This window comes from Dasypus novemcinctus, chromosome 10, assembly GCF_030445035.2.
Source record: "Dasypus novemcinctus isolate mDasNov1 chromosome 10, mDasNov1.1.hap2, whole genome shotgun sequence".
Taxonomy (NCBI): Eukaryota; Metazoa; Chordata; class Mammalia; order Cingulata; family Dasypodidae; genus Dasypus; species Dasypus novemcinctus.
Window position 1 is genome coordinate 70814528 of NC_080682.1, and position 24945 is coordinate 70839472.

General features: G+C 36.8%; 1 protein-coding gene across 1 annotated transcript; it reads left to right on the forward strand.

Moving 5' to 3' along the window:
- The first annotated feature begins 4637 nt into the window (after nucleotides 1–4637).
- On the forward strand, nucleotides 4638–10249 carry FANCF (FA complementation group F). Its single transcript, XM_004482443.5, has one exon. The coding sequence runs from the start codon at nucleotides 4820–4822 to the stop codon at nucleotides 5960–5962; it is 1143 nt and encodes a 380-aa protein (XP_004482500.1). The 5' UTR covers nucleotides 4638–4819; the 3' UTR covers nucleotides 5963–10249.
- Nucleotides 10250–24945: the final 14696 nt, after the last annotated feature.

Sequence of the window (24945 nt, forward strand, 5' to 3'; positions counted from 1 at the left end):
TTCTTTTTTCCTCTTTCCTTAGCTAATTGTGGTGGAATGCCTTTATTAGAGGTTAGCAGTGATGCCTTCCAACCCTTTCCAAAACTGCTCAACCAGAGAAGCGTTTAAAGAGAAAAAAACAAAGCTTACTTTTACAAATGTAATTTCTTAATATTGAGTTTTATACTTGAAATGGTTCATTGTAATTCTTGATCAGACTTTTTAATGAAGTTCTCTTCATATTCTTAAGGGTCACCATTGACCAGAAATGATAATAAGATAGGTAAACTATTTTTATATTCATTAAAATGTAGAAGAAATGAAACTACATTTAAAGAAAAGTTATTTTTCTTTCCTTATAAATGCAATATAATATTGACTGTCACTATAATGATGGAAATGAATTTTGAATTCAAATAAACTTTTTCATATCAAGTGTTTAGAAATTTGGATGAAGCTCTAATTTGCAGAATGCACAAGCAATGACAGAGCCACTTAAAAGCACACACACTGCAAATGAAAAGGGGTATTTGATATCTGTGAAGACAGCAATTTGGGGCCATCATCTATGTGCCCATAAGGAAACTCCATCCTTTAATCCCTCTGAATTCCTTTAAACCTTCCTTTGAATTCAAAAGGACTATGTTCTGTCTTCCTTGGGCACTTGGAACTCTTCCACTAATTTCACGGTCTCTTGTCCTTGATGGATTGCAATGTATATTCTCTCAAGCCACTGAATAAATATCCAGGTGGTAGAGCATGTCCAAGGAGGATGGATTTCAGACATCTTTTCATCGTAGTAATGATCCCAGACTCTCGGCATCTCCCTGGATGCTTTAAGGCCTAAGTAGAACACATCGCAGGTGGAGAGTTGTAACCTTTTCTCCTCTACACTGATTGAGCAGCTTCAGACGAAAGACTGCTTAGTTACAGTCATGTAAAAATTGTATATTTTCTCCTATTTGGTGTAAATTTAGTGTTTTTGAGATCTGGTATAGGGTTCTCATGTCTGATCAGGTCTAGTTGTAATATCATATGATGCAAGACAAGTCCATTTTTTTTTCTGTAAACCTGTGTCATATTTCTTTTACATGTGTAAAATCCTCTATTCATTATCATCCATTTGATTATTATTTTTTTTACCTTTTAAGGGAAACAATTGAAATGGGCAAATTGTTACTGCTATTTTACTTAAGTATATTCCATTAAGATCTATATTACCCATTCTCAGAAAGACAGAATATAGATTGTTGCAACAAATGACAAATATAATGTTTTCAAAATTTCTACAGAAAATCTTTACTAAAACTGTGCCAGCTAGCTATTTATTATTGCTGTGAAAGAATATAGAGAGACCTACCATTAGCTCTGCTTGAATGAGGTAATGGAGTCACAATCAGGTATAATCATTTTCCATAATATCTGCCCCAAGAGTTGTAAAAACAGTTGAAACTTTTCTGTTTAATGAAGCAGATTCTTGGATGAGGGGAAAAACCTGTGTCTGCTCTGCCTAAGGATGGGGAATCCAGTTCTGCTATTGTTATGAAAAAGAAAACTTATTTCAACAAGCATAGATTTGAAATGTGTGCTGTTACGTGAATACGACATTATTCAGAGGAGAATAAAGAGATATCAGAATAATTGTTATTGGCCTATACATTTCATAATGACCTATAATTTCTCACATATATATTAAAATGACCAAAAGTTTTGACCTAACCTGGAGATTGGAATCAACTCTTATTTTTCGAGTTTTAATATGCCATTGAACAAAATCGTATTAAAAACTTCTCAGGACCAGGAGTAAATGTTGCAGCAGCAAGTTGTGTCTTTGATAAAATTTTCTCCACCATTGCCCACAACAAAAGGTTATGTTGGCTCTGTTATATTGGGAAGCAATGGATTCGGGAGATCTGGGAAGATGTTGTGATTGAGAGGCTTATATAATAACAACAGTCAATGCTTATTGGGCATTTTTATGTGCCACATACTGTTCTAAGGGCTTGTATCAGTTGAGGGCATTAAGGTGAAAGCAACTGAAAATAAAAATGAAACAGGCAAAAACAATTGGGAAATACATAGGGTCACATAATTCTAAACAGGGCTAGTTTGAGGGTTATCTTAATCCTATGTGTTCTGCTTTGTGATTTTGAGATTCTCTTGGCCCTGGGAAGTAGATGGTTGTGGGGGCTTTGGGCCTTTTATACCCTCATAACAACAATCAGAGGAAGAGAGAAACTATCTCTTAAGCATGTCTGATATCCAGCAAGTACACACTCACAGTCTATTATGGCTGTCTATTCGTGTTGGCCAATACTTATGCTTCACAATGATGAATGAGAAAAGTTTTCTCTGAATCCTCTAGGCCTAACTGATTGGAATTGAGTCACCTGACTATTTCTAAACAAATTTCTGCCATGAGGAAACATTATACTTGATAGGCTTAAAACTGATACATTGAAAGATTAAGAATGGGTTCCTAAATGACTAAATTAAGAAAAAGACAGATTATCATGATCAGCTCCAAATTACCAGGTCCCACTCCCTGAGCTGAGCTGGGATCAGTGTTCCAAAATGCAGGGTTATTATGCAATGAGGGAGGTGGTGGTGGTGAAATGGCTGCTAAAATATAAACAGAAATATCCACCAAGCATGTTACATTTATTATCTCATTTAATCTTCACCAGGACTCTAAGAGGTAGGTTCTTTGCGAAATCCTCTTTTTCTGACTCTTGGTTGCTTATGTTGCTTGACTCCCATGATATGAATGATCATCTTTTCATAAAATCTCCTGAAATTTGACTTGTCAAGCCTCTGTCCTAATTTACTCATAAAATCTGATTTGCATTATAGTTAAGTGTTTTTGTGCCCTCCTCTCACTGGCACAAGATGGTAGGTTTCTTGAAGTAAGGCACCTTGTCTTAATCACCTTTCAATGCATAGTACTCTATTCATAGTAGGAATTTCTAATATTACCTTTGTTGAATTAGATGGAGCATTGAGGAGATGTTCAAAACTCTAGGTTTTCTTTCTTCTATAGAGAAAAACTTCATAGACATGTATTTATTTAATGTGAAATATGCATGTAATTTATATATTATAATGCTTAGGCAAAGATTTAAGAAAAAAATGAAATTTTAAATAGATAAGGAAAATAGAAAGATATGAAGCTGGAGAAGTTAGTATGCACAGTTCTTGCTATATGCTCTCACCCCAATCCTGGACTGAAGGCAAATTTAGTAGACTTTTTACCTTGAATGAATGAGTTGGGCTCTCTCAACTGAGATGCTCCTTTGACCTTAGACACTCTTCTTGATACTCAGCCTACAGCTTTCAGTTGACAAGTCAGTTTCTAAAGAGGCCTTCCCTAGCCCCTAAGACGTAGTGCCCCTCCTCCATTAAGTCCTACCACATTTGAGGTTACTTGTTTAATGTCTCCTTAACTGTAAGAATACAAACTCCTCCACTAGGGCAAAGAAGATTATTCCATTTGCCACTAAATCCCAAGTTCCTTGCATTGTTTTTGTGACATAAGTTCTCAATATAAAAATAAATGAATGAATGGATTAGTGAATCCTGTGCATTTACTAAAGGTAGGCTGCATATTTGGCTCTGTTTTCTGGTAGCCAAGACAAAGAATATTAGGATTCATGGTTCCTTAGGATGAAATAAAATAACTAGTTATGAACCAAGTTAGAGTTTAGGCTGATAAAAATAAAATAATTAATTTGAATTAACAGCATGAGCACCATTGCTTTTTTTATGTTTTAAAAGGTGCTGGTAAACACACTTCAGTAAATGAAAAATGACTCTCCCTCTCTTGTAAATTTCTTTTCCTCTTCCTCTATTTGTTAAAAGAAAACACTAATTCTGCTTACTTTTTAGATTAATTTTGGCTGTTTTGAGAACTGGAAAGAAATTCAGCTCAAGATTTATTATGTTATTGACTTCAGTAAGTCAGAAAATGGATTTTAGGACAGTGCAAGGGTTTATACTCAAACTGTTTCAACCATTATCCTTTGCATCCTCTAAAATTAACAGGATGGATGTAAGCTCAGAGGTCTTGTCTTGTGTTGTTTACTACTGTCAGATGAAAATCCAGAAATGGGTCTCTCTTCTCAACTCTTTCTCACTTTCTCTTTCCGCAGTCATTAGTAAAACCATGTTTAGTTTTGCTAAATGCCATTCTGCATTTCTTTCAATCAGTTATTTTTTTCGAAATAAGTTAACCAAGCTACCTATTTTGAGATAAAATTTTAAATTCCTTTAAATTTTTAAATAAAATATTGATATTAAAGTTTATTATTTTCTTTAAATTGACCTGGGTTTCCGTTCTAATAATGAAAGCATTGTGAAGACCCACCATTTAGTCTGACATTATTTAATAGGACAGTCCATTTTTACCAAATTGAACTTAAGTTTCATTTAATAACGATCTCCCATTCCAAGCGGCATTACCTAATTATGATAAACCTCAACACAGATCCTCTTTCCAGGAAAAGCTCAGAAAACTTCTACGTGGGGCATTCTTAAATCGAAAGGAAGCGCGGGGACGTTTATAACGAACAGCGTCTCACACACGGCTCGCGGAATTCTCGCGGGGATGCTCTCGGTTTATTCCCCCTCCACCCAGCGCACTTGGAGCAACAGCGGCGAGCCACACCGTAGCAACTAGTTTGGTTCCCAGGGTGAAGGAACCCGTATTAAGGCCGCACTCAGATTGATAGGAGCTCTGTCCAATAGCGTCGCACAGAGGCGGATCCTCTAACAGACGTCCCAGTCGGCCCGCAGAGAGTGGCGGTCCCCTGGGTGAAAGCGGAAGTGGAGCTTAGCGCGGCCCATGGAGACGCTCCTGCAGCACCTGGAGCGCTTCGCTGAGGTGCTGGCGGTCTCCCGCACGACCAGCGTTAGCACCTGGGACGCAAAGACGGTGCGGCGGGCCCTGCAGTGGGCTGGCTACCTGCGCCACGTCCACCGGCGCTTTGGCCGCCGTGGCCGCGTTCGTACAGCTCTGGAGCGGCAACTGCAGCGCCAGTGGAGGCTGGAGGCCGGTCCGGGGCCCGGTCCAGCCTCCGGTTTGACGAACTTCCAGGCCCTGGGGCGCTGTGACCTCCTGCTGTCCCTGCGCCTGCTGGAGAACCGGGCCCTCGGGCCTGCCGCCTACCACCACCTGCTGCAGCAGCTTTTTCCGGGCCCTGGCCACCCGGACGCCAACCGGGAGACGCTCCAGGACAGCCTGGCCGGCCTCACCCGCCGCCGGTCCGCCGTCCACATGCTGCGCTTCAACGGCTACAGCGAGAACCCGGTCCTTCAGGAGGATCCGCTGATGAAGACCCAGGCAGAGCTGCTGCTGGAGCGGCTGCAGGAGGTGGGGAAGGCCGAAGCCGAGGGCCCCAGCAGGTTTCTCAGCCTCCTGTGGGAGCGCTTGCCTCAGAACCACTTCCTAAAGGTGATGGCGGTCGCGCTGTTGCTGCCGTGGTCGTCTGTCCGGTCCCAAGAAGACGAGTTTGGACTAGGCAGTCCCAGAACAACCGGAGAGGGGAGTCAGGAGCTGGTCCATTGGCTTCTGGGGAAGTCGGACATCACGGCCGCCTTTTGCCGCCGCCTCCCTGCCGGGCTTTTAGCTTCGGTGGCAGGCCGTCACCCAGCACTCTCCCGGGTCTATTTGAGCCTGCTAACCGACTGGGGTCGACATCTGCACTACGACCTACAGAAAGGCACGTGGATTGCAGCCGAGTCCCAGGATGTGCCCTGGGAGGAGTTGTACGACAAGTTTCAAAGCCTCTGCCAGGCCCCTCCACCTCTGAAAGATGAAGTTTTGACTGCCCTGCAGTCCTCTAAGGCGCAGGATGGAGATTTTGAAGTCCCTGGTGTTAGCATCTGGACAGACCTGTTGTTAGCTCTTGGGAATACTTCATCTGGAAAAAGACAGTTTCTGGGTCTCAGCTCAGGTCCCAGTTCTCTAGGGCCAACGCTATGTTAACTGATCTCTTGAACATATGGTTTACATAATTAAAACCTTGATGTTCTTACACCAAATCTACTATACTTTCATGTGTCCAAAATACAATTTTTATAGGTGCCAATTTTCAATGGTTTATTTTCCAGTTATAAATAAGTAAATTGGCCATTTATGTTCTGGATGGAGGAGATGACTTTGGAAGTATCCCACTTTTAGCCTGACTAGCAAAGGCCTTTTAAAAGGCCACTTTCTAAGAATGCTAAAAAAATGTACTTTTCAACAAAACAGCAGCTAAAAATAACACCCAGACCAAATATACACTTTTAATATCATTCATGTAGTTTACTTTTATAGGTGTTTTTTTTTTTTTTCTTTTTTCTTTTCTTAGTAGTGAAGACTTCCCTTTAACATGTTTTGTTAGAAATATTGGTTTGAAAACTAACTGGACTATTTGGCCTGTAAGCCCTATTAACCTAATGTTCTAACGAGTTAACCAGCCTCAAAATGTATTAAAATTCTGTTCAGAAAGTTTGATTCTCATTTTGTAAATTACTACTCTTTGAGAGTAAATGACCAAATAGTAATTTAAACTATTGATTCAGACAAAAATAACTGTTTAAAGCTTGCTATATGCAAATATGTGCGTGTGGATATTAATTTAGCATTTGGTTAAAAAATAAAAGTCCACCTTAGAAGACACAGGTTTTAGTGCTGTTTCTGCCACTAGTAACTAGACTAATAGGTTGCAGTCTTAGTGATACAGTTGCCTCATGTATTAAAGTGTTTTGAATAAAATAGTAGAACTTCTTTATTACTTGGTGTCTGACCTATGGGAACAGTTGAGAATTTTTCTTTAATGTTTGTAGGAACCTAATTTTGTCGGTTTACCCATGTGCTCACCAGTGGTTCTGAATAACCAAGCCTAAGCAATTTATTCATTTTTATTAGGGGGTAAAACTTTTTAGAGAGAAAGGTATTTTATCCATAATCAGGTAGCTAGTTTCCTTAGGAGACAAATTGGTTCAGGAAGCTAACTGTTGAGAATGGAAATTAGAGTAAAAAGGTTAAGTGATCTTGTAGAGTTTTTCATTCTGTGGTAAAACCTGGGGTGAACTACTGTTCCACTAGCAAGTACACTTTTCTCAATGAGCGTGGATTTACATTAGCACATTCTTATTCCTGTGGTCCAATTTCATTTTTTAGCCCTATTCCATATAGATGAGCTTTTAGATTGCACTTGCCACTAATCAAGAAGAGAGGCAATTCCTTTCTTCTGTCAGTTACATAAGTCTTTTTTTTTTTCAGGAAAAGTAACCCAGTAAACAATTATACCTAGGCAAAGTCCTAATATTAGGTTTAGTTTCAGAGAATGATAGTTTCAGAACTGTCCCCATTTCTGCAGCTATATCTGAAACTAAGGTAAGCTGATAAAGATTGGTATAAGTTTAAGTAGAGGACATTTTAAAATCAATATTTATACTTTGCATTTATTAAGTTCCTGTATAATTTTAGGCTCCATTCTCTGTTCATTACATATATTATCTTACTCAGTATTCACCTCCAAACTGTAGTCTTACAAATAAAGATACAGGCTAAGAGAGATTAAATAAAATGTTTCCCAGAGCCCAGCACAGTGCTTGGTATATTCACTCCAAATGGGTGAATAAATGAGACAAGATTTAGAACCCTAGGTCTGTACACTTTCATTTATAAATAAAATTAAGGACTTGAAACCATACCACTTAAGATAGTAAATGATCTCTTTAAGAATGTAAGTATAGGACAGAAGGCATAAAAAGGGGAAAGAATGGGAAATTGAATAAATTCAAGCTTTTCTTGAGCCAGCATATAAGATGACTGCATATCTGTAGTGTTTCCTGTTAGTATTATCTTAAGGACAAATACCTCATGCTGTGCTAGACCTTCCTCTGCCTATTTAATTGAGTATATCAGAATATGTAAAATCTGAATGTTGATGCACTGGCTGCCTGTTAAGTGAAATTCACGGTTTTGATTCTAGGAAATTTAATAGGATTTAGCTTTTAGTGAATAAACAAGGCTTTGCATTGTATGGTGCCATGTGGTTTACAGATTCCTGCAATTACATCATCTCAGGAGAGTCTCAATATAACTATAAAATACGGCAATGTGCTATAAGCTTCAAACTTTATTAATAAATGAATTGAGATTTGGGCAATGCTTTATCAAAAAGATGCCTTTTAGGTGACAAAGCCAAGAAGGATCTTGATTTTTCCAACTTAAATCCTTTCTAGAAATCCTTTCTACGGAGCTCGATGGGTGATTTGAAAACCATTAATGAATTAGAAAGACTTAACATTCTTGTATTCCCAAAACTAACATAGGGCCTTGCATTTTATTTGTTGAATTTTGTTTAAATGTGGATTATTAGCTACTGGTATGACTTTCATCATGTTACTTTACTTTCTGAATCAGAATTTATTCATCTCTAAAATGGAAGTATTCCACTTTTTCTACCTAGTTGCCATAATTAAAGGATAAAATGATAATACATATAAAAATGATGTTGTAAACAGTTATAACATCAGATTTTACATAGGCAGATTCATTAATTTTTCTTTGTTTAATTGATAAATATGTAAATAAATGGTTAAAAATATAATCCATACCTCATCCATCAGTATTTATGGAAAATGACCAGACATAAAACTTATAGGAACAGAACTCATTACATTAAGACTTACCCTTAAAATAAAATTTAAAAATAAAAGAAGGTGGGGGGTTTAATTTTTAAATACATTATACTGGACAAATAGTAACAATGTTAGAGGAAAAATACAATAGATGGACCTCATCCATTATCCTACTGCCAGGATTATTTTCATTTTTGTTTATTCCTTTCCATTTTTTGAGTCATTTGTTTGCTATTTCCATAGCTGTAAAAGTGTACATAACATTTCTAGATTTTTAGTTACCGACTTTTTTCAAGTTTATGTGTAGACCTTTAAATTAAAGTAAAAACAATAAGCAACCTCTTTCAGTGTAAGTCCTTAATAAATAATAGTTGAATGTGTTTTCTACATTTAATGAGATGACAATATTGAGGTGTTTTTCTATTTTTATTTTGTTTATTCTAATGTTAATGGACATTTGCATTTCTGGGATAGTGACCTTAGTCATGATGCATTAATTTATTTAAATTTGGCTGGCTTCTATTTTGTTTAGATTTTTGACTCTGAGTTCACAAGTGGGATTGGCGTATAATTTTTCATTTTTGCATTTCCTTTGTTTGAAATTAATGTCAAGGTTATATTGGCCACATAGATGAGTTAGGGAGTATTCCTTTTTACCTATTTTCTGGAAGGGCTTTATAAGATTGGAATGATCAATTCGTTGAAAGTTTTGTAGAATTCTTCTCTAATAAAATATGGACCTGATTTTTTTGCTCATTAGTTTTTGCTCATTAATTTAAAAAAATATATATATTATTTTTTATAATGTATTTCTATTCTATTACAGAAGATGTGAACTTACAAAACAATCTTGCACATGTAGAATTCTCATACAATACTCTTTCACCAATACTACCACACTGTTGTGGAACTTTATTACAGATAATAAGATAATATCAGACTATTACCGCTAGTATGCATTTGGCATGTTTTTTACATACCCCTCTATTAATACAGTACATCTTTGGCATTGATGCAAGAAAACTGCAGTATTGCTGTTAACTATAGTCCATAGGTTACACTAATTGTATTTTTCCCATATTTAGCTCATTAATTTTTAACTTTCTTTTTCTAATATGAACATTTAAATTGTCCTCCAAATTCTGACTTCACTGAAAGTCTCATGTTTTGATAGGTTATGTTTTCATTATCATTGAGTTCTAAATATGTAACAATGATTTTTCTCTAATCCATGAATTATTTAGACTCATTTTTTTAATGCCTCAATGGATGAAGCATTACATTTTTTAAAAATTACGTATGTTTTATTCTTTGCCAAATTAATTTCATTTTGGTCAGGAGAAAATAGTTTTACACCAAATCTTTTTTGAGACTTGTTTATTGTCCAAATAGGGGGTCAATTGTTGAGTGCAAATTCTATATATGTTTTTAAAAGTAGTTAACTTTGATAATATTTTGTTCAGTTATTCTAGGTTTGATTTATTTATTGTCTGTCTGATCAAATAAATGAGGGAGTAATGTTGAAATCCCCCACTGGTTTTATCAATTTCTCCGTGAAGTTTTATTAATGTTTATATTATGTATTTGACTTATTTTATGATATGCATATGAATATAGAATTGTTATATCATCTTAATGAATTGAATCTTATTTTTTTTTTTTTTTAAAGATTTATTTATTTATTTATTTAATTTCCCCCCCTCCCCTGGTTGTCTGTTCTTGGTGTCTATTTGCTGCATCTTGTTTCTTTGTCTGCTTTTGTTTCTTTGTCCGCTTCTGTTGTCGTCAGCGGCACAGGAAGTGTGGGCGGCGCCATTCCTGGGCAGGCTGCACTTTCTTTTCACGCTGGGCGGCTTTCCTCACGGGCGCACTCCTTGCGCGTGGGGGCTCCCCCACGCGGGGGACACCCTTGCGTGGCGCGGCACTCCTTGCGCGCATCAGCGCTGCGCATGGCCAGCTCCACACGGGTCAAGGAGGCCCGGGGTTTGAACCGCGGACCTCCCATATGGTAGACGGACGCCCTAACCACTGGGCCAAAGTCCATTTCCCTGAATCTTATTTTGTAGTGAATATTTTAAGGCCTTTTTTTTCTATTATTGTCATTAATATCCTACTTTGTGCTCTCTATTTTCGTTGATTTTTCTATGTTTAATTTCTTTTTCTCAGCTCTCTTTGTCTTAATTTGTGTTTGTTTCTTTGATTGAGCTCTGGGTCTAAATAGGATATCCATTCTCTGTGAGGGGATTTTCAGTTGTTTTAGCCTACAATAGGGAGCACCCCTAGCCTGGGATCAGTTTATCAGTTTCTCTTGCTTAATTCAAGAGTTTTCTATTGTTTCTCTACTTTGTGGCTTCCTCCAAGCATGGTATCAAAATCCCATTTGCACCCTGCTCTCATCTTGCTTTTGGTTTTCTATTTATATATTTGACAGGCAGGGTGGCTTGGAAAGGTCCCTTATTTCCTAAAATCCCACCAAGGCATTAAAATATGTGTTTTACTAATAATCCAATTGTTTCAAACCATTTGGGTTCTACAGAATAACTAGTCACCACTTTGCCAGAAGTAAAAGCCCTCATTTTCCCTTTAACCCATGCTAACCAAATTTCTGCCTGCAACACTCCACTGAAATAAGTCTTGCAAGGTCACTAATCATCTCAATGGTGCCAAATTTAAAAGATACTTTTTTGATATTAAGTTACTGGATCTCTTAGCAGCATTATACACTGTTAACCATTTCCTCCTTTTTAAAACCAGGCTAGGAATGCTATTTATTTACATGACCCCTGGTTTCCTCTTATCACTTTAGCTACTTTTTCTCTGTCCAATTTTCTGGCTCCTTCTTCCATAATCAACCCTTAAATGTTGGCGATTGTATTAATCTGCCAAAGTGGTGCTGATGCAAAGTATCAGAAATCTGTGGGCTTTTATAAATGGTATTTGTTCCCAAAAGAGTCCATCTCAGGGTTGTTTTCTCACCAAAGTCAGTTGCGAGGTGTTGAAGCAAGATGGTCGCTATCTCTGTGAGGGTTCAGCCTTCCTCTCTGGGCTTCCTTTCTCTCCGCTGCAAGCTGGCATAGGGCTTGTGTCTCAGGGCTTCCTCTCTCCCTGGCTTGGGGCTCGTTTCTTTCCAGGCCTTCGATGTCAGTCTTGGCTTTCTTCCCAAGGTCAGCTGCAAACTATCAAGTGAATGGCTCATCTCTCCCCAAGGGCCTCAAGATCAAAATTCATAGGGTTTTCTCTTCCAGTGTGTCTTTTTGAGTGGGTGGCGGCTTATACCAACCCCAAAGCTGATATCAGGGGACTCAGCCTGAATTATAATTTACTGACTTAGCCCAGTTAGAAGCCCTAAATTTGTTTTATTAAGTAAACTTAATCAGAGGCCCCTCACTGAGTGTAATACAACCAAAGGGTATCCCACCCAGAGGAACAGATCAGTTTACAAACATAATCTTTCTCTTTTGGGGATTTGCAAAAAGTAATCTCAAACTGTCACAGGGATTTCTCAGAGTTTAAGACAGTCTGTCTCTTCTTTTGTGTTACTTTCTCATCCCACATGATCTCATCCATTCCTAAAGTTTTAAACTCTACCTCTTTGCAATCAAGTGGTCTGTTTATATCTCCAGTTCAGACAGTCCACTAGAACTTCATGATGGTATGCCAGGACCAACATCTCCACTTGAATGTCTTACAGCCTTCCAAATCAAACATAGTCCAAACAGAATTCTTTTTATTCCCACAAAAGTTTGTTTATCCCTATGTATTACTTAGTAAACAGCCCCAAACTGGGAATTAATCCTTGAATCCTTCCCTCCTAATCCCCATATCCATTCCATTAATCTTGTTTTCCTCTTCTCCATCACCATTGTCATCACCCTAGTATAGGCTATAGGGGCCATAACTTCTTCTTTGCTCAGGATTAAATTTATGTCTGTTGTCCTGGAATAATTATTAAAGTGCCCCTTTTCTTCTCTAAAATTCCCTGGATTGGATCTTTTTTTTTTTAAAGATTTATTTATTTATTTATTTGATTCCCTCCCCCTCCCCCGGTTGTCTGTACTCTGTGTCTATTTGCTGCGTCTTGTTTCTTTGTCTGCTTCTGTTGTCGTCAGTGGCATGGGAAGTATGGGCAGCGCCATTCCTGGGCTGGCTGCACTTTCTTTCACGCTGGGCAGCTCTCCTTACGGGGTGCACTCCTTGCGCGTGGGGCTCCCCTATGTGGGGGACACCCCTGCGTGGCAGGGCACTCCTTGCGCGCATCAGCACTGCGCATGGGCCAGCTCCACACGGGTCAAGGAGGCCCAGGGTTTGAACCGCAGACCTCCCATGTGGTAGACGGATGCCCTAACCACTGGGCCAAGTCCGTTTCCCCTGGATTGGATCTTGATTTATAACTCAGATCATTGCAATTGTCTTAGCTGGTTTCCCTGCTTCCTTTATTGCATTTCTACAATCCATTCTCTACCTAACTGAGTAATGGCTTTTTGACTCAAGTTCACTGAGAAATCTGAAGCAACTGGAAGAGAACTAATGCCTCAATGGATGAGGCATTAAATTTTTTAAAAATTATGCATGTTTTCACTGCTCCCTCCAAGATAACCTTTTTTACCAGCACACTTCACCTTCTGCTTATTTTCGATGGTAAATATTTTCTACTCTTTTACTTAGATTTCATTCCATACCCACTCAAGGAAATGACTCCAGTAATTCTCTTTCTCTTTCATCTCCAGCATACTAACATGCTGCCATTTCTACCACCTTAACAAAACAAACTAAACTTGTGCCCTTATTTCACCTACCAGCTACTGCTTCATTTATTTGATACTATTTGGTACTGTTCAACTCCTTGAAAAAATTGTTTATATTTACTGTCTTCAATTACTCTCCTCCTGTTTTCTTCTAAGACCATTCTAGTTACGCTTTTCCCATCAATCCTCTAATTACAGCAGAGTTGCCCTTTTACAGACGGAGTACTCCAAATTGTTAAGGCCAATGGTCAGTTCTCAGTTCCAGCTTATCAAATCCAGTAGTAAATTCTGACACAGTTGATTCCCTTCACCTGCTTATTCTTAGGCTTCCAGGATACTATGCTCTCCTGGGTTTCCTCCTTCCTCCATTGTCATTCCTTTTATTATATTCTTTCTCATCCGTAAACTTTTTTTTATTTTTAAAGAAGCTTTAGATTACATAAATATTACATAAAAAATATAGGGGATTCCTGTATAACCCACCTCTTCCCCCCTCCCACACTTTCTCACATTAACGTCTTTCATTAGTGTGGTACATTTTTTACAATTGATGAACACATATTAAAGCATTGCTACTAACCATGGACTATAGTTATTACATTATTGTTTATACACTTTACCCTGCACAATTTTATAGGTTTGAGAAAATGTATAGTGGCCTATAAACTCTTATTGCAATAAACTCAATATTGGAGTCCTTCCAGGCTCAGTCTTTGTTTCTTTTCTCTATATATACCTACTTTCTTGATGATCTTATTCAGTCCATGCCTTTAAAATCATTACTATGTTGATGATTATATATTCTGCAGCCTGGACATCTTCCTCAAACTCCAGACTTGTATATCAGCAGCATATTGAATACCACTTCTTGGATAATGCAAACTCAACATATCCAAAACCTGCTTGATCTACAGCCTCATCCCTGTTATTGGCTATCCTTCCAGTTGCTCAGGCCAAAAATCCTGGAGGCACACTTGATTCTTTACCTGTCCTCATACATATAATCGGGCAAGACTATTGGTTTAATGCTCCAAACATTCCCAGAATTTGACCAGTTTTTACCATTTCTACTGCTAATCCCCTAGTCTAAGCCTCCATCATATTTTACCTGAATTCCTGCAATAAATTTTTTTTATTTTTCAGGAGATACTGGGCATTGAGGACGGGACCTTTTGTATGTGAAGCAAGTGCTCAACCACTGAGCTACACCTGTTCCTCCGTGCAATAGATAACTTTTTTTTTTTAAAGATTAACCTTTACTTATTTCTCCCTCCCCCCTGCATTGTTTGTTCTCGCTGTCTGCTCTCAATATCTGTTCCTTGTGTGCTTATCTTCTTTTCTTAAGGAAGCCTTTTAATCATCTCTTTTTGTTTTCATCTTGTTCTCTCTACTATCTATTCCAACACGGTAGCCAAGGGTTATTTAAAATTTAAGAAAGGTCTTGTTATTCATTTCAAAGTTCTGCACTGGCTACTCATTTCTCTCAGGGTTTTTTCAGTGGTGGAGAAGCCCGTGTATGATCAACACTCTCCCTTTTACCTCTCTAACCTCCTCGTGTCCTGTTCTCTGCCTAAGTCACTCTGCTTTAGTCATGCTGCGCTCCTTGCTGTTCCTAGAACAAGCTGGGCTTGCTCCTGCATTATGGTCATTCTCCCCGCCTGGAAAACTCTTCCCCAAATTATTGCTTAATTAGTTCATTTACCTACTTCAAGTTTTTGTTCAACTCTCACTTCTTTAAGACCTATTCTGAATAATCTATTTAATATAGCAATGTCCCCAACCACCAGACTTTCCCCAGTTTCACCACCCTCATTCATGATCCCCTTGTGCAATTCCATTCTTTGTTTTTTCTATAGCAATTTCTATCACCTACTAATATATCACAATGTGTATTTATTTTGTTTATTTTTAAAATTTCTTCCAGAATGTAAGCTCCTCTAGGATAGGATTCTTTTGTCTGTTTTGATTAGTAATATACACCAAGAATATAGTTCTTAGTACAAAGTGAAAATTTAAGAAATATTTGTTAAATGAACACATGAATGAGTGAAATCATTTTTATGAAATAAATTTTATGATTTCATGCTCTAACTTAACAGTCTATGGTGACTTTCAATTTCCATTCTTTATTGCCTTAGAAGATCCTCAAAGTATAGCCCCCACTTACCTTGACAGGCTCATCGTCTGCCACTCTCCTTTCCAAAACTCCAGGAACACAGGATTTCTTTTAGTTTCTAGAACAGGCTAAGCCTTTTCCTGTCCCTGGACTTCTGTTTACACTATTCTTTCTGCCAAGAATGTTCTCACCCAGGTCCTTCACTTCTCAGCTTAATTCTCATCCTCTCACCCTAAGACCTCTATTTAAAAAAACTAACCCAGTTTTTTTCCTTCAGACCACCCATTTGTACATAAATTGTAGTTTGTTTGGGTCTGTCTTTTCTACTAGATTATAAGGTCGGTGAGAGCAGGACTGCTTCTGTTTTGCTTACCAAAGAATGTCCAACCTGTCACACCATGCCTGGTAACAATTATTGAATGAATATCATCCACTAATCTAAAATAGGGTGCGGGGAATGGGAGGAAGAGATGAGACCTGGAGGCGTTTTTGGGACTTGGAGTTGTCCTGGGTGGTGCTTCATGGACAATTACGGGACATTGTAGATCCCCCCAGGGCCCACTGGATGGAACATGGGAGAGTGTGGGCTATGATGTGGACCATTAACTATGAGGTGCAGTGATGCCCAGAGAGGTACTTACCAAATGCAATGGATGTGTCATGATGATGGGAGAGAGTGTTGCTGTGGAGGGAGTGGGGGGTGGGGGCAGTGGGGTTGAATGGGACTTCATATTTTTTGAATGTAATATTTTTAAAAAAATGAATTAAAAAAAATTAAAAATAAAATAGGACATTAAATAAGGATTCTGAGAAAATCTCTGGCAAGGAATGGAGTGAGTAGTTGATTAGAGAATCATTCCCTGGGTCATATCTCTAAGAAATATAAGTCATTTAATATGACTGCAAGGAATATAAATCCAAACAAAAAGAGTTTGTAGATGGTAATATTTTCAAGCTACAACCCACAATCTAAAACATTTTCCAAAGCCACTTTGTTACATTTGAGTCAGATCCACATTCAGCAATGTCAACATCTAGTTCTGTGGTTAAATTGCCTAGTTTTACTTCATTGGTACAGTGCTTTTATACATTTGTGGACCTCTTAAACTGTATATTACACTAAAGCTCTAAAATAAAACCAGCCATAGAATGGTCTAACTTCCCTAGCAAATTGTGGATACAGGGTATTCATTATTAACATAAATTAATTAATGTAAATGCTTTAGGGAAAAAACATTGATTTCTCTCAGGAATTCATTGGAAATGATCAATCACTATATTAGAAGTCTGGACATAGAATCATTTATCAGATACTAATTGTCACTGTGAGCTAAGGAATGCCTTCTGGCTTAGAAATATGGTGGCCCTAAGGAAAAGTAGCTTGAATTGTTAAAATAATTAATGTGCATACAACTGTCTCTTGGAGCTTCATTACTCTTAATATTGGGGGAAAGATGTTGAGTTTAGAAGAGCTTACAGGGTTTTAAAGTCCTATTGTGGTTTTATCCTTTTATTTCATGGAAGATCAGGACTTAAATCTTAGAAATATTTTATATAGCAGTGACTCAGAAGTATAAGCATAGGGATATAAAATGTGACTAATCAATTTATATTTTATATTTTTATATATAATACAAATAGGATCATCAAGCTCTGAATGAAGTCTATGATAAACCGTAAATGTTGGGGATAGATATGTCATAGTATTTGAAATTTGGATTTTGCCTGTCAATATTGAAAGTAAATTTATTCTAAGGCAAATATATTTGTTTTTCACTACAAACCAAGCCTCCTTGCTTTTTATATAAACTTTTAGCTTTATATTTGTGTTGTAAAGTTTTACTCATTCATTTTTTCAATAAACATTTGATACCTACTATATGTTGAACTGTGGTTTAATGTGCTAAAAATGATTACAAACCAATTTATTTAGTTCATAAATTTTTTACCTTATAAAAGTTTTCAATTTTTAAAGAAAATAAGTCTGGAAAGCAATATGTAAATTATAAATATATATGCAGATTGATATTAGAAGTTTTACTCTCTATAATTGTTCAAAGCTCTGTGGGATAGGCTGCTGAAATATTCATTATTATACCAAGAATCTGACATATTATCAATACTTTTTTGTAAGGTCTTCTGTTTGAGGCTATGCATATATTCATGAGCATTGATAATGTGCCAAGATGGAATAAGAAAATAGGATGCTATTAGCATTCACTGAATATGGAGGCATTAAAGGATGAGAATGGGTAAAAGATCTTTGCTAATCCCAGCTACATTGTAGTTACCTTCAAAATGTTAACTGAATTTTAATCCACATTGAATGCTAAGATCAAACTTCAAATAATCTATCACTATCAAATTGGCTATCAAAATACCTAATAGGAAAAACAAGACGGCTGTAAATTGTTTATAGTCTTTTTTAGGGATAAAGAGATATCATAATTTTGTAATAAATATTCTTGCTGAGGGGGAGTATGTTTTTTAGCTTGTAATTTAAAAAAACAACAGGAAAACATAAAATCACGTTCATATTTTTAAATGATTTTTAAAAATATTCAGTGGTTTACTTTAACATTAGGAGCCAAGAGTAGGGGTGGGATGAGAGGTACACATTCTTTATTGTGCTTTTCCAATAATTGCAAAAACATGTGTTCCTGACGCTGCTGGTTTGAATTGTTGTTGGAAACATAAAATAAATTGCATGTGACTAACAAGAGCAATTTACAGAAGATGCATGATATAGTTCACTAGTCAGGACACATAGGTTGCATATGGAATTACTATAGTAACCAAAACTAATTGAGAGCAGGCACCATTTTCTAATTATAGCTGGAAACCACTGGACCTTGTACATTGCACCAGCAAATTGGCCCTGGTTCATTCAAAATAATTTCACTGTTTGTCATTATAGACGTTAGTTAAGTCAGGATATTTGAAGAATATGGTTTCTGCAGTGGTTAAAGGTATTATATCCGTATTTAGAGTCTAATTCTGTGACTGGAATATTACAATTACAACTAAATATTACAATTTAAAGTTATTACTATTCTGTTAAGGGTTAAAAAAGATTCAAATAAAGAATGATTTTATTTATAGTGTGGGAACTAAAGGGTAGCTATGGAGATAAAGGGAAGAATTTTTAATGGTTTTCTTTTATAAATTACTTTTATGAGCTAACACTATCTCTGAACAACTGGGTAAATTCTCATTGGTCTATGCTTCAATTAGATAAGAATATTACTACCTTTTCCTTCAGTAAAACAATTAAGAGCAAAATATTCAAGAAAGTCCTTTAGCCCTTCTTTTAGGATAATCAGGCTGGTGACAAATTCTTTTACTCTTCCTCCTTCTGCACATGTGTTTATTTCTCCTTCATTCCTGAAGAATAACTATGCCAGATACAGAATTTGAGGTTAACATTTCTTTTCTTCCCAGCGTTCAAAAGGCATTGTGCCACTTCCTTCTGGCTTCCAGATTTTCTGATGAAAAATGTATCATTCGAATGCTTTTTCCCCTATAGGTAAGATTTTATTTCTCTCTTGCTGCTGCTTTTTCTTTTGTTTTCAGAAATTTGATTTCTTTGAGTTTATCCTGTTTCGGGTTTGCTCAGCAAGTTGCTGTATCAAAATCAACATAGTCCTGGGAATAATCAGTAATGATAAGAAAATAGCTAATATTTATTTAACATTTCCTTTTGCATATACAAATACATTTAGTCTTTATAACAACTCTCTGAGATGGGTTACTATTACTTTACTATTTTTGCAAATAAGAGGATCTATGGAAATTATGAAGCTCTTCTTTCTTGAATAAATATCCTGGTACTTTAAAATTGCAGACTACATTGTAAATCATAATTTTTTTAAGTTGTAATTTTATTTTCCTAAAACTTAAACAAAGCTTAGCTCTCAAAGCATAATTGCTGCTGATGGCGGAAAACTTGATTTTTTGACTATGAGATAACACAATTTCTTGTGATTTAAACCTCAGTCTTCTTTGCATAAACACTCCCCCATCTGTCCCTGTATTCTACAGGTGATCTCGGCCCAGGAGGGCTTTGCATGTCATCCTGGCATTCTTGTGGGAAGGACCTCTAACCTCTGGGCACTATTTGACTGGTGTAACGTATCTGTTCTCTTGGCATAGGCTGTGAATGCAAAGCTTGGTGGTCACTGCTTGATGCATATGTCCACACCTCTGGTGCTACTGGTAGTACCAATGCCATGAGAAATAGTCACATCCTTCATGAGGCTGCAATTTGGAACATCCATCCCCTCACTGCTATTGTTGGTTCCCCATGTGTACAATATCCTTAAGCATTCAGGCTCTCGGTTCTCAGGCTTGCAAGAAATTTTCATATCTTATCAATGATCTGATGAAGCTAAGTAAACTCAAGGAGACATGGGATGAGGAATCTAAAGCCTTCTGTCTCCTGAGCCCTGCCCGGCTGCAACATCTACATGATGGTATGGGACATTCTCTGTGACTGTCCCTTCTCAGAGTTACAGATGGGAAGTGTTGCAAAAGTTTCCTAGTTACCTCTACTTTTGAATGCCTGAACCTATGGAGAATTTCCTATGAGCTCTTTAGAGTTTGATTTCAAGGAGGAGTAACGCTGGGAACAGACTTCCACTCACATGTAAACTCTCTTCCTCTGTAATCCAGTGCTTCTCCATCCCCGATAAAAAATTAACCTCCTTTTCTTGGAAGGACTGCTCTGATGTCATCACATGCCTCTTGCTCATTCTGTGGTTAATTGTATTATCCTATGGTCTGAGTCTTCCAGACATGCACTCAAAATATGCAGAGCTAAATTTTCAGAATTATACAAGAGACAAAACCACAAAAAAAGTTTTGAAAAACATGTTTGGAATTCTATTTGATATCATTGTTCCATGTTTTATCTGCCCTCTCCCAATGCAATAAATGCTGTTTCCTCACTAGTGGAGAGGGTAAATGAGGCCACAAGGAACAATGGTTATCAAAATATTATAATGTCATATGAGGATTGAGGTAGGTCAAAAAGCCAACAAATAATGAGGTTTTGGAGTGTATCTTTTAGGAGCAACAGAAAACCCAGTAAAGAGGAACTTTTAATTTTGTTTGGGAGAGGAAAAGAGAAGGAAAACATGGTTATCCTTGGAAATGAGATTAAAAATGAGCATATTTTACAACACTTCTTGAGTCTCATTTCACATTCACTAATCTTTCTTCTGTAAGAATGTCAATGCTTCTGATAATGGAGATAGCAATGAGCAAAGTATTGGAGTGATGGGTAGGGACTCCTAGGGTATGAAGGAGAGAGATAACATTTATTGAGCCCCTATTATTTGACAGATGGTTTGGTAGACTTTTTACATACAATATCTTATTTAATCAACACAATAAAAAATAACATCATCCATTTTATAAGTGAAGAAATGGAAGTTCAGGGAGATTAAATCAAGTGCCCAAGGTCATTCAGTTAGTAAGTAAAAGAGAGGATTATAATTTCATTCTTTCCAAAACATAGTCCTTTCCTCTGCTGCAATGATTTACAAAATATGGGCAGTAAAATTTTTATGGAGACCTCAAATTAATATTTGCTTATATATATTATTAATTCATGGATAATAATAAGCAGATCTGGCAGAGCTGCCCATTTTAAGCAGGAGCAAAATGAAAATAAATGGTATGGAAAATGTGCAAATATTCCAGAAAAAAGAAAAAAAGTTTAGCATGTTATAATTACAGAAGAACTTAGTCTTAAAGAAAACATAACCCAAGGAAAAGCAGAAAGTTCCCCAGTGGTTCCTCAAGCTATAGAAAATACAATAAATTAATGAATTCAATGAAAGAAGAGCTCAAAGACACAGAAAAATGAAAAAGAGAGCTCCAGAACTAAAGAAATAAATTGTAGATGAAAACTGCTATTACAGAAATAATAAGGAAATTAAACTCATAAGAAAGAGAATTTCAGTTTACTGTCATGGAGAAAGGCTTAATATAATCTCAGTAATTAGAGGGCAAATGTGAGATTAAAAGATTAATAGAATTAGAAAGAAGGTAAGAGATGTGAGGTTTAAAGACAGTTCAACACCACAGTATTTGATGTATTTGGAGTAGACAATCTTCCAAAATGGAAAAAAATAAAAATGGTAAAAAATGTAATAGAAAATAATTAAGAATATGTAGAAGGAAAAGTTAATAGAGGATTTATATGTGAAAGCACAAGTGGATAACCTTGATCTTGCTAAAGAGAAATTTTGCATAATCATTTGCTCTAAGTGAAGATGGAGGGAAGGAAGGGGGACTTTAGGAAGTTATGAAATAGTTGTCACAAGGGGTCATCTGGAAGGAGAGAATTCATGAAACTATAATAGAAGGATTTTTTAGACCTTGGCCGGAAACCCCCATATGAAGTTATAGGGAAAGAGCACTGAACATCCTATTATTCTTTTCTCATGAAAAAAATCATCCAATATCAGCAAGCCTTATCTAATCTAGGATCCTTGTTCTTTGGCAGCAAGTAATGATGAAATGTAATTTACTTTACATCAAGCAAATTGAAAATTAGATTTTCAGCTGTGGTGAAATGTTTGAGTGTAAAAGAGTGATGAAATAATGGGAATTAGTGGCATAATACCACGGTGAACTCAAAGCATGACGTACCCCAGAGAAATATAGAAAAATAATCACATCCATGTCACATCTGTCAGAATGGTGCAGGAGACATTACTTATTACCTAATGGTTGCCTCTGACACTGAAATATTGGGGGAGATTAGGAGGAAAACCTTGAATTATTTATATGCAACTCTATGACTGCAGGAGAAAAAAAAATCCTTCTAGTTCTTATGGTTGATTTTATGTCAATTCTTTAGACCTGTGCTAAGCAATAGAACTTCTATGTGAATTTGAATATTTTCTATAAACTGTGCTTTCCAATACAGTAGTTACATGCACCTATTGAGCACTTGAAATGTGCTAGTATGACTGAGGAAATGAGCTTTGTTTGTTAAATTTTATATAGTTTTAATTAATTAAATAGTGACATGTGGCTATTGGCTACTGTATACTACAGCTCTAGACCTTAAATATCCTATTCATCTAGTGATATTCTCAAATCATTCTCATATTGTATAATATCCCAGAATAATCCAAATGAAAGGTATATAGGTAGTAATGTAAGAACTGCTAAGGCAGCTAGGATTCAATTATAGTTTCAATTTGTTTGCAAAAGATTTACTAACTTTTCTTACATATAGTAAGGCTGTCATATATTTCTGTTTAACTTAAGAAGAAGAAAATTGCTAACTTCTAAGTTAAGGATAGAAACTATTTTCAAAACCATTGACTCACAAATGATAATTTAACATGTATATAATATATTTTTGAAAAAGTGTGCAGTATGCATTAGTGTTTAAGAAATAGTTCCACTGTTAAATAGCAGGCATTTGGGTTCAGTGGGAGTTGGGAAAGAAAAATTATTCAGATATTCCTATCCTGGTTCATATATTTAGTAATATAATTGCAACCTTTGGGATTTTCATGTCTCTAGAAACATCCAATCTAATGAGGGATACAGCATAAATAATTCCAAGGAAAAGGTGTAAGGGACATACATGAAAGTATAGAGGAAGAAGAGATTAATTAAAATTGAGATGATAAAATGCCAATTGGGGACCAGAAAGATGTGTACCTGATCATGTGTATTGTATGGATTACTATGCTAGAATTATAAAACATGGGAAGAATAGTATTCTTTGAGACTTATATGTATAAGGACTATTTAAAGAGTGATTGTCCATTATCTTCCATTCTCATATAGCTATATAAAGACAAAAAATCAAAGATGTAATTTCCTAAGAAAGATTTGAAGGTGGAGAGAGAATTAGTTTATATTTTTAAAATACAGAATATACTTTTCCCCCAAAATATAATAATATTTTTCATGGAAATGAGGAAGAGTTTGAGATTATTTCTTAAAGCTACAGAGAATTTCCTTAAAATTGAGCTTTATTTAATATACATTTATTGATTTTGGGGAGGCGATGATCAATTACTACCTTTGAAGGATTTACTTATTTGACTGACAGAGCTACTGAACAGAATTTGATCAACCATTAAAATAAGCTTTGCTTTATCACTAAGAATTGTGCTCCTAGACTTTATACCATAAGCAGTAGAAGTCAGTATATGTATTACTATTGGTAGTTTTGGCTACAAGAACAACATGAAAATATGTAAAAGGCACTTGCAGGTGTGTAAAGTTGGTATGCAAAAGATAGTTTTATATAATGTGTTTATTATATATATACATATAAATAATACATATATATACACACATACATACAAGCCATGAGCTCCCATTTGGAACTCTTTCCACAGTCAAGGGGAAACCCTGGATACCTTAAAAAAAAAAAAGGCCTACTGGGGGCGGACTTGATCCAGTGGATAGGGTGTCTGCCTACCACGTGGGAGGTCCGCGGTTCAAACCCTGGGCCTCCTTGACCCGTGTGGAGCTGGCCCATGTGCAGCGCTGATGCACGCAAGGAGTGCCTGCCACGCAGGGGTGTCCCTTGTGCAGGGGAACCCCATGCGCAAGGAGTGCGCCCCGTAAGGAGAGCCGCCCAGCGCGAAAGAAAAGTGTAGCCTGCCCAGGAATGGCCCCGCACCCACCGAGAGCTGACATAACAAGATGACGCAACAAAAAGAAATACAGATTCCTGTGCCGCTGACAACAACAGAAGCGGACAAAAAAGATGCAGCAAATAGACACAGAGAACAATCAACCGGGGTGGGGGGGAGGGGAGAGAAATAAATAAATACATAAATCTTAAAAAAAAAAAACGCCTCACTATTGGCTCCCTGATAGCTAACAGGCAGGGCAACCAATTAGAACAGCAATCTTGGGTTTTCATAAAATAATGGAGAAAGTAGTTTTTCTTGTACCGCTAAAGTAAAATATTTTTTAATTAATGTAATCATGGTAAAAGTGTAAAATGTAAAAAGTACTGAAATAGTTAAGTTCATTTAATATATTATAAACTGAACTGGAAATATTCAGAAAGTGTATAAAAATTAAAGAGAATTCAGTATTGTCAAATTCTCTTGTGCATTCAAACCAGGCTCCTCCCAGTACCCTCCATGGTACCTCTCCATTTGAGTTATTGGCAAAGTGTTCACTGACCCCTAAAACAACAAAGGTATCTACCACAGCTTTGATTATGTTCCTGAAGTGGATGGAGAATCTGTTTCAGTTTCAGACTCCTGCAGCAGCTGGCAATGGCTCAATATGCCCAGATTTACAATGGACATTGCTTCCAGACTGGCTATGTTTCATAGTGCTGAAGGAAGGGTGCTATGCACCAGGCCTGTAAAACACTGGATCCTTACCTTCCTAGTCTCTTTCTAGGACTAACAGTGCTGCAGCATGCTGGCTGTGTGAAGATGTTCCAAGTGGAGCAATAATTACATAGTGATA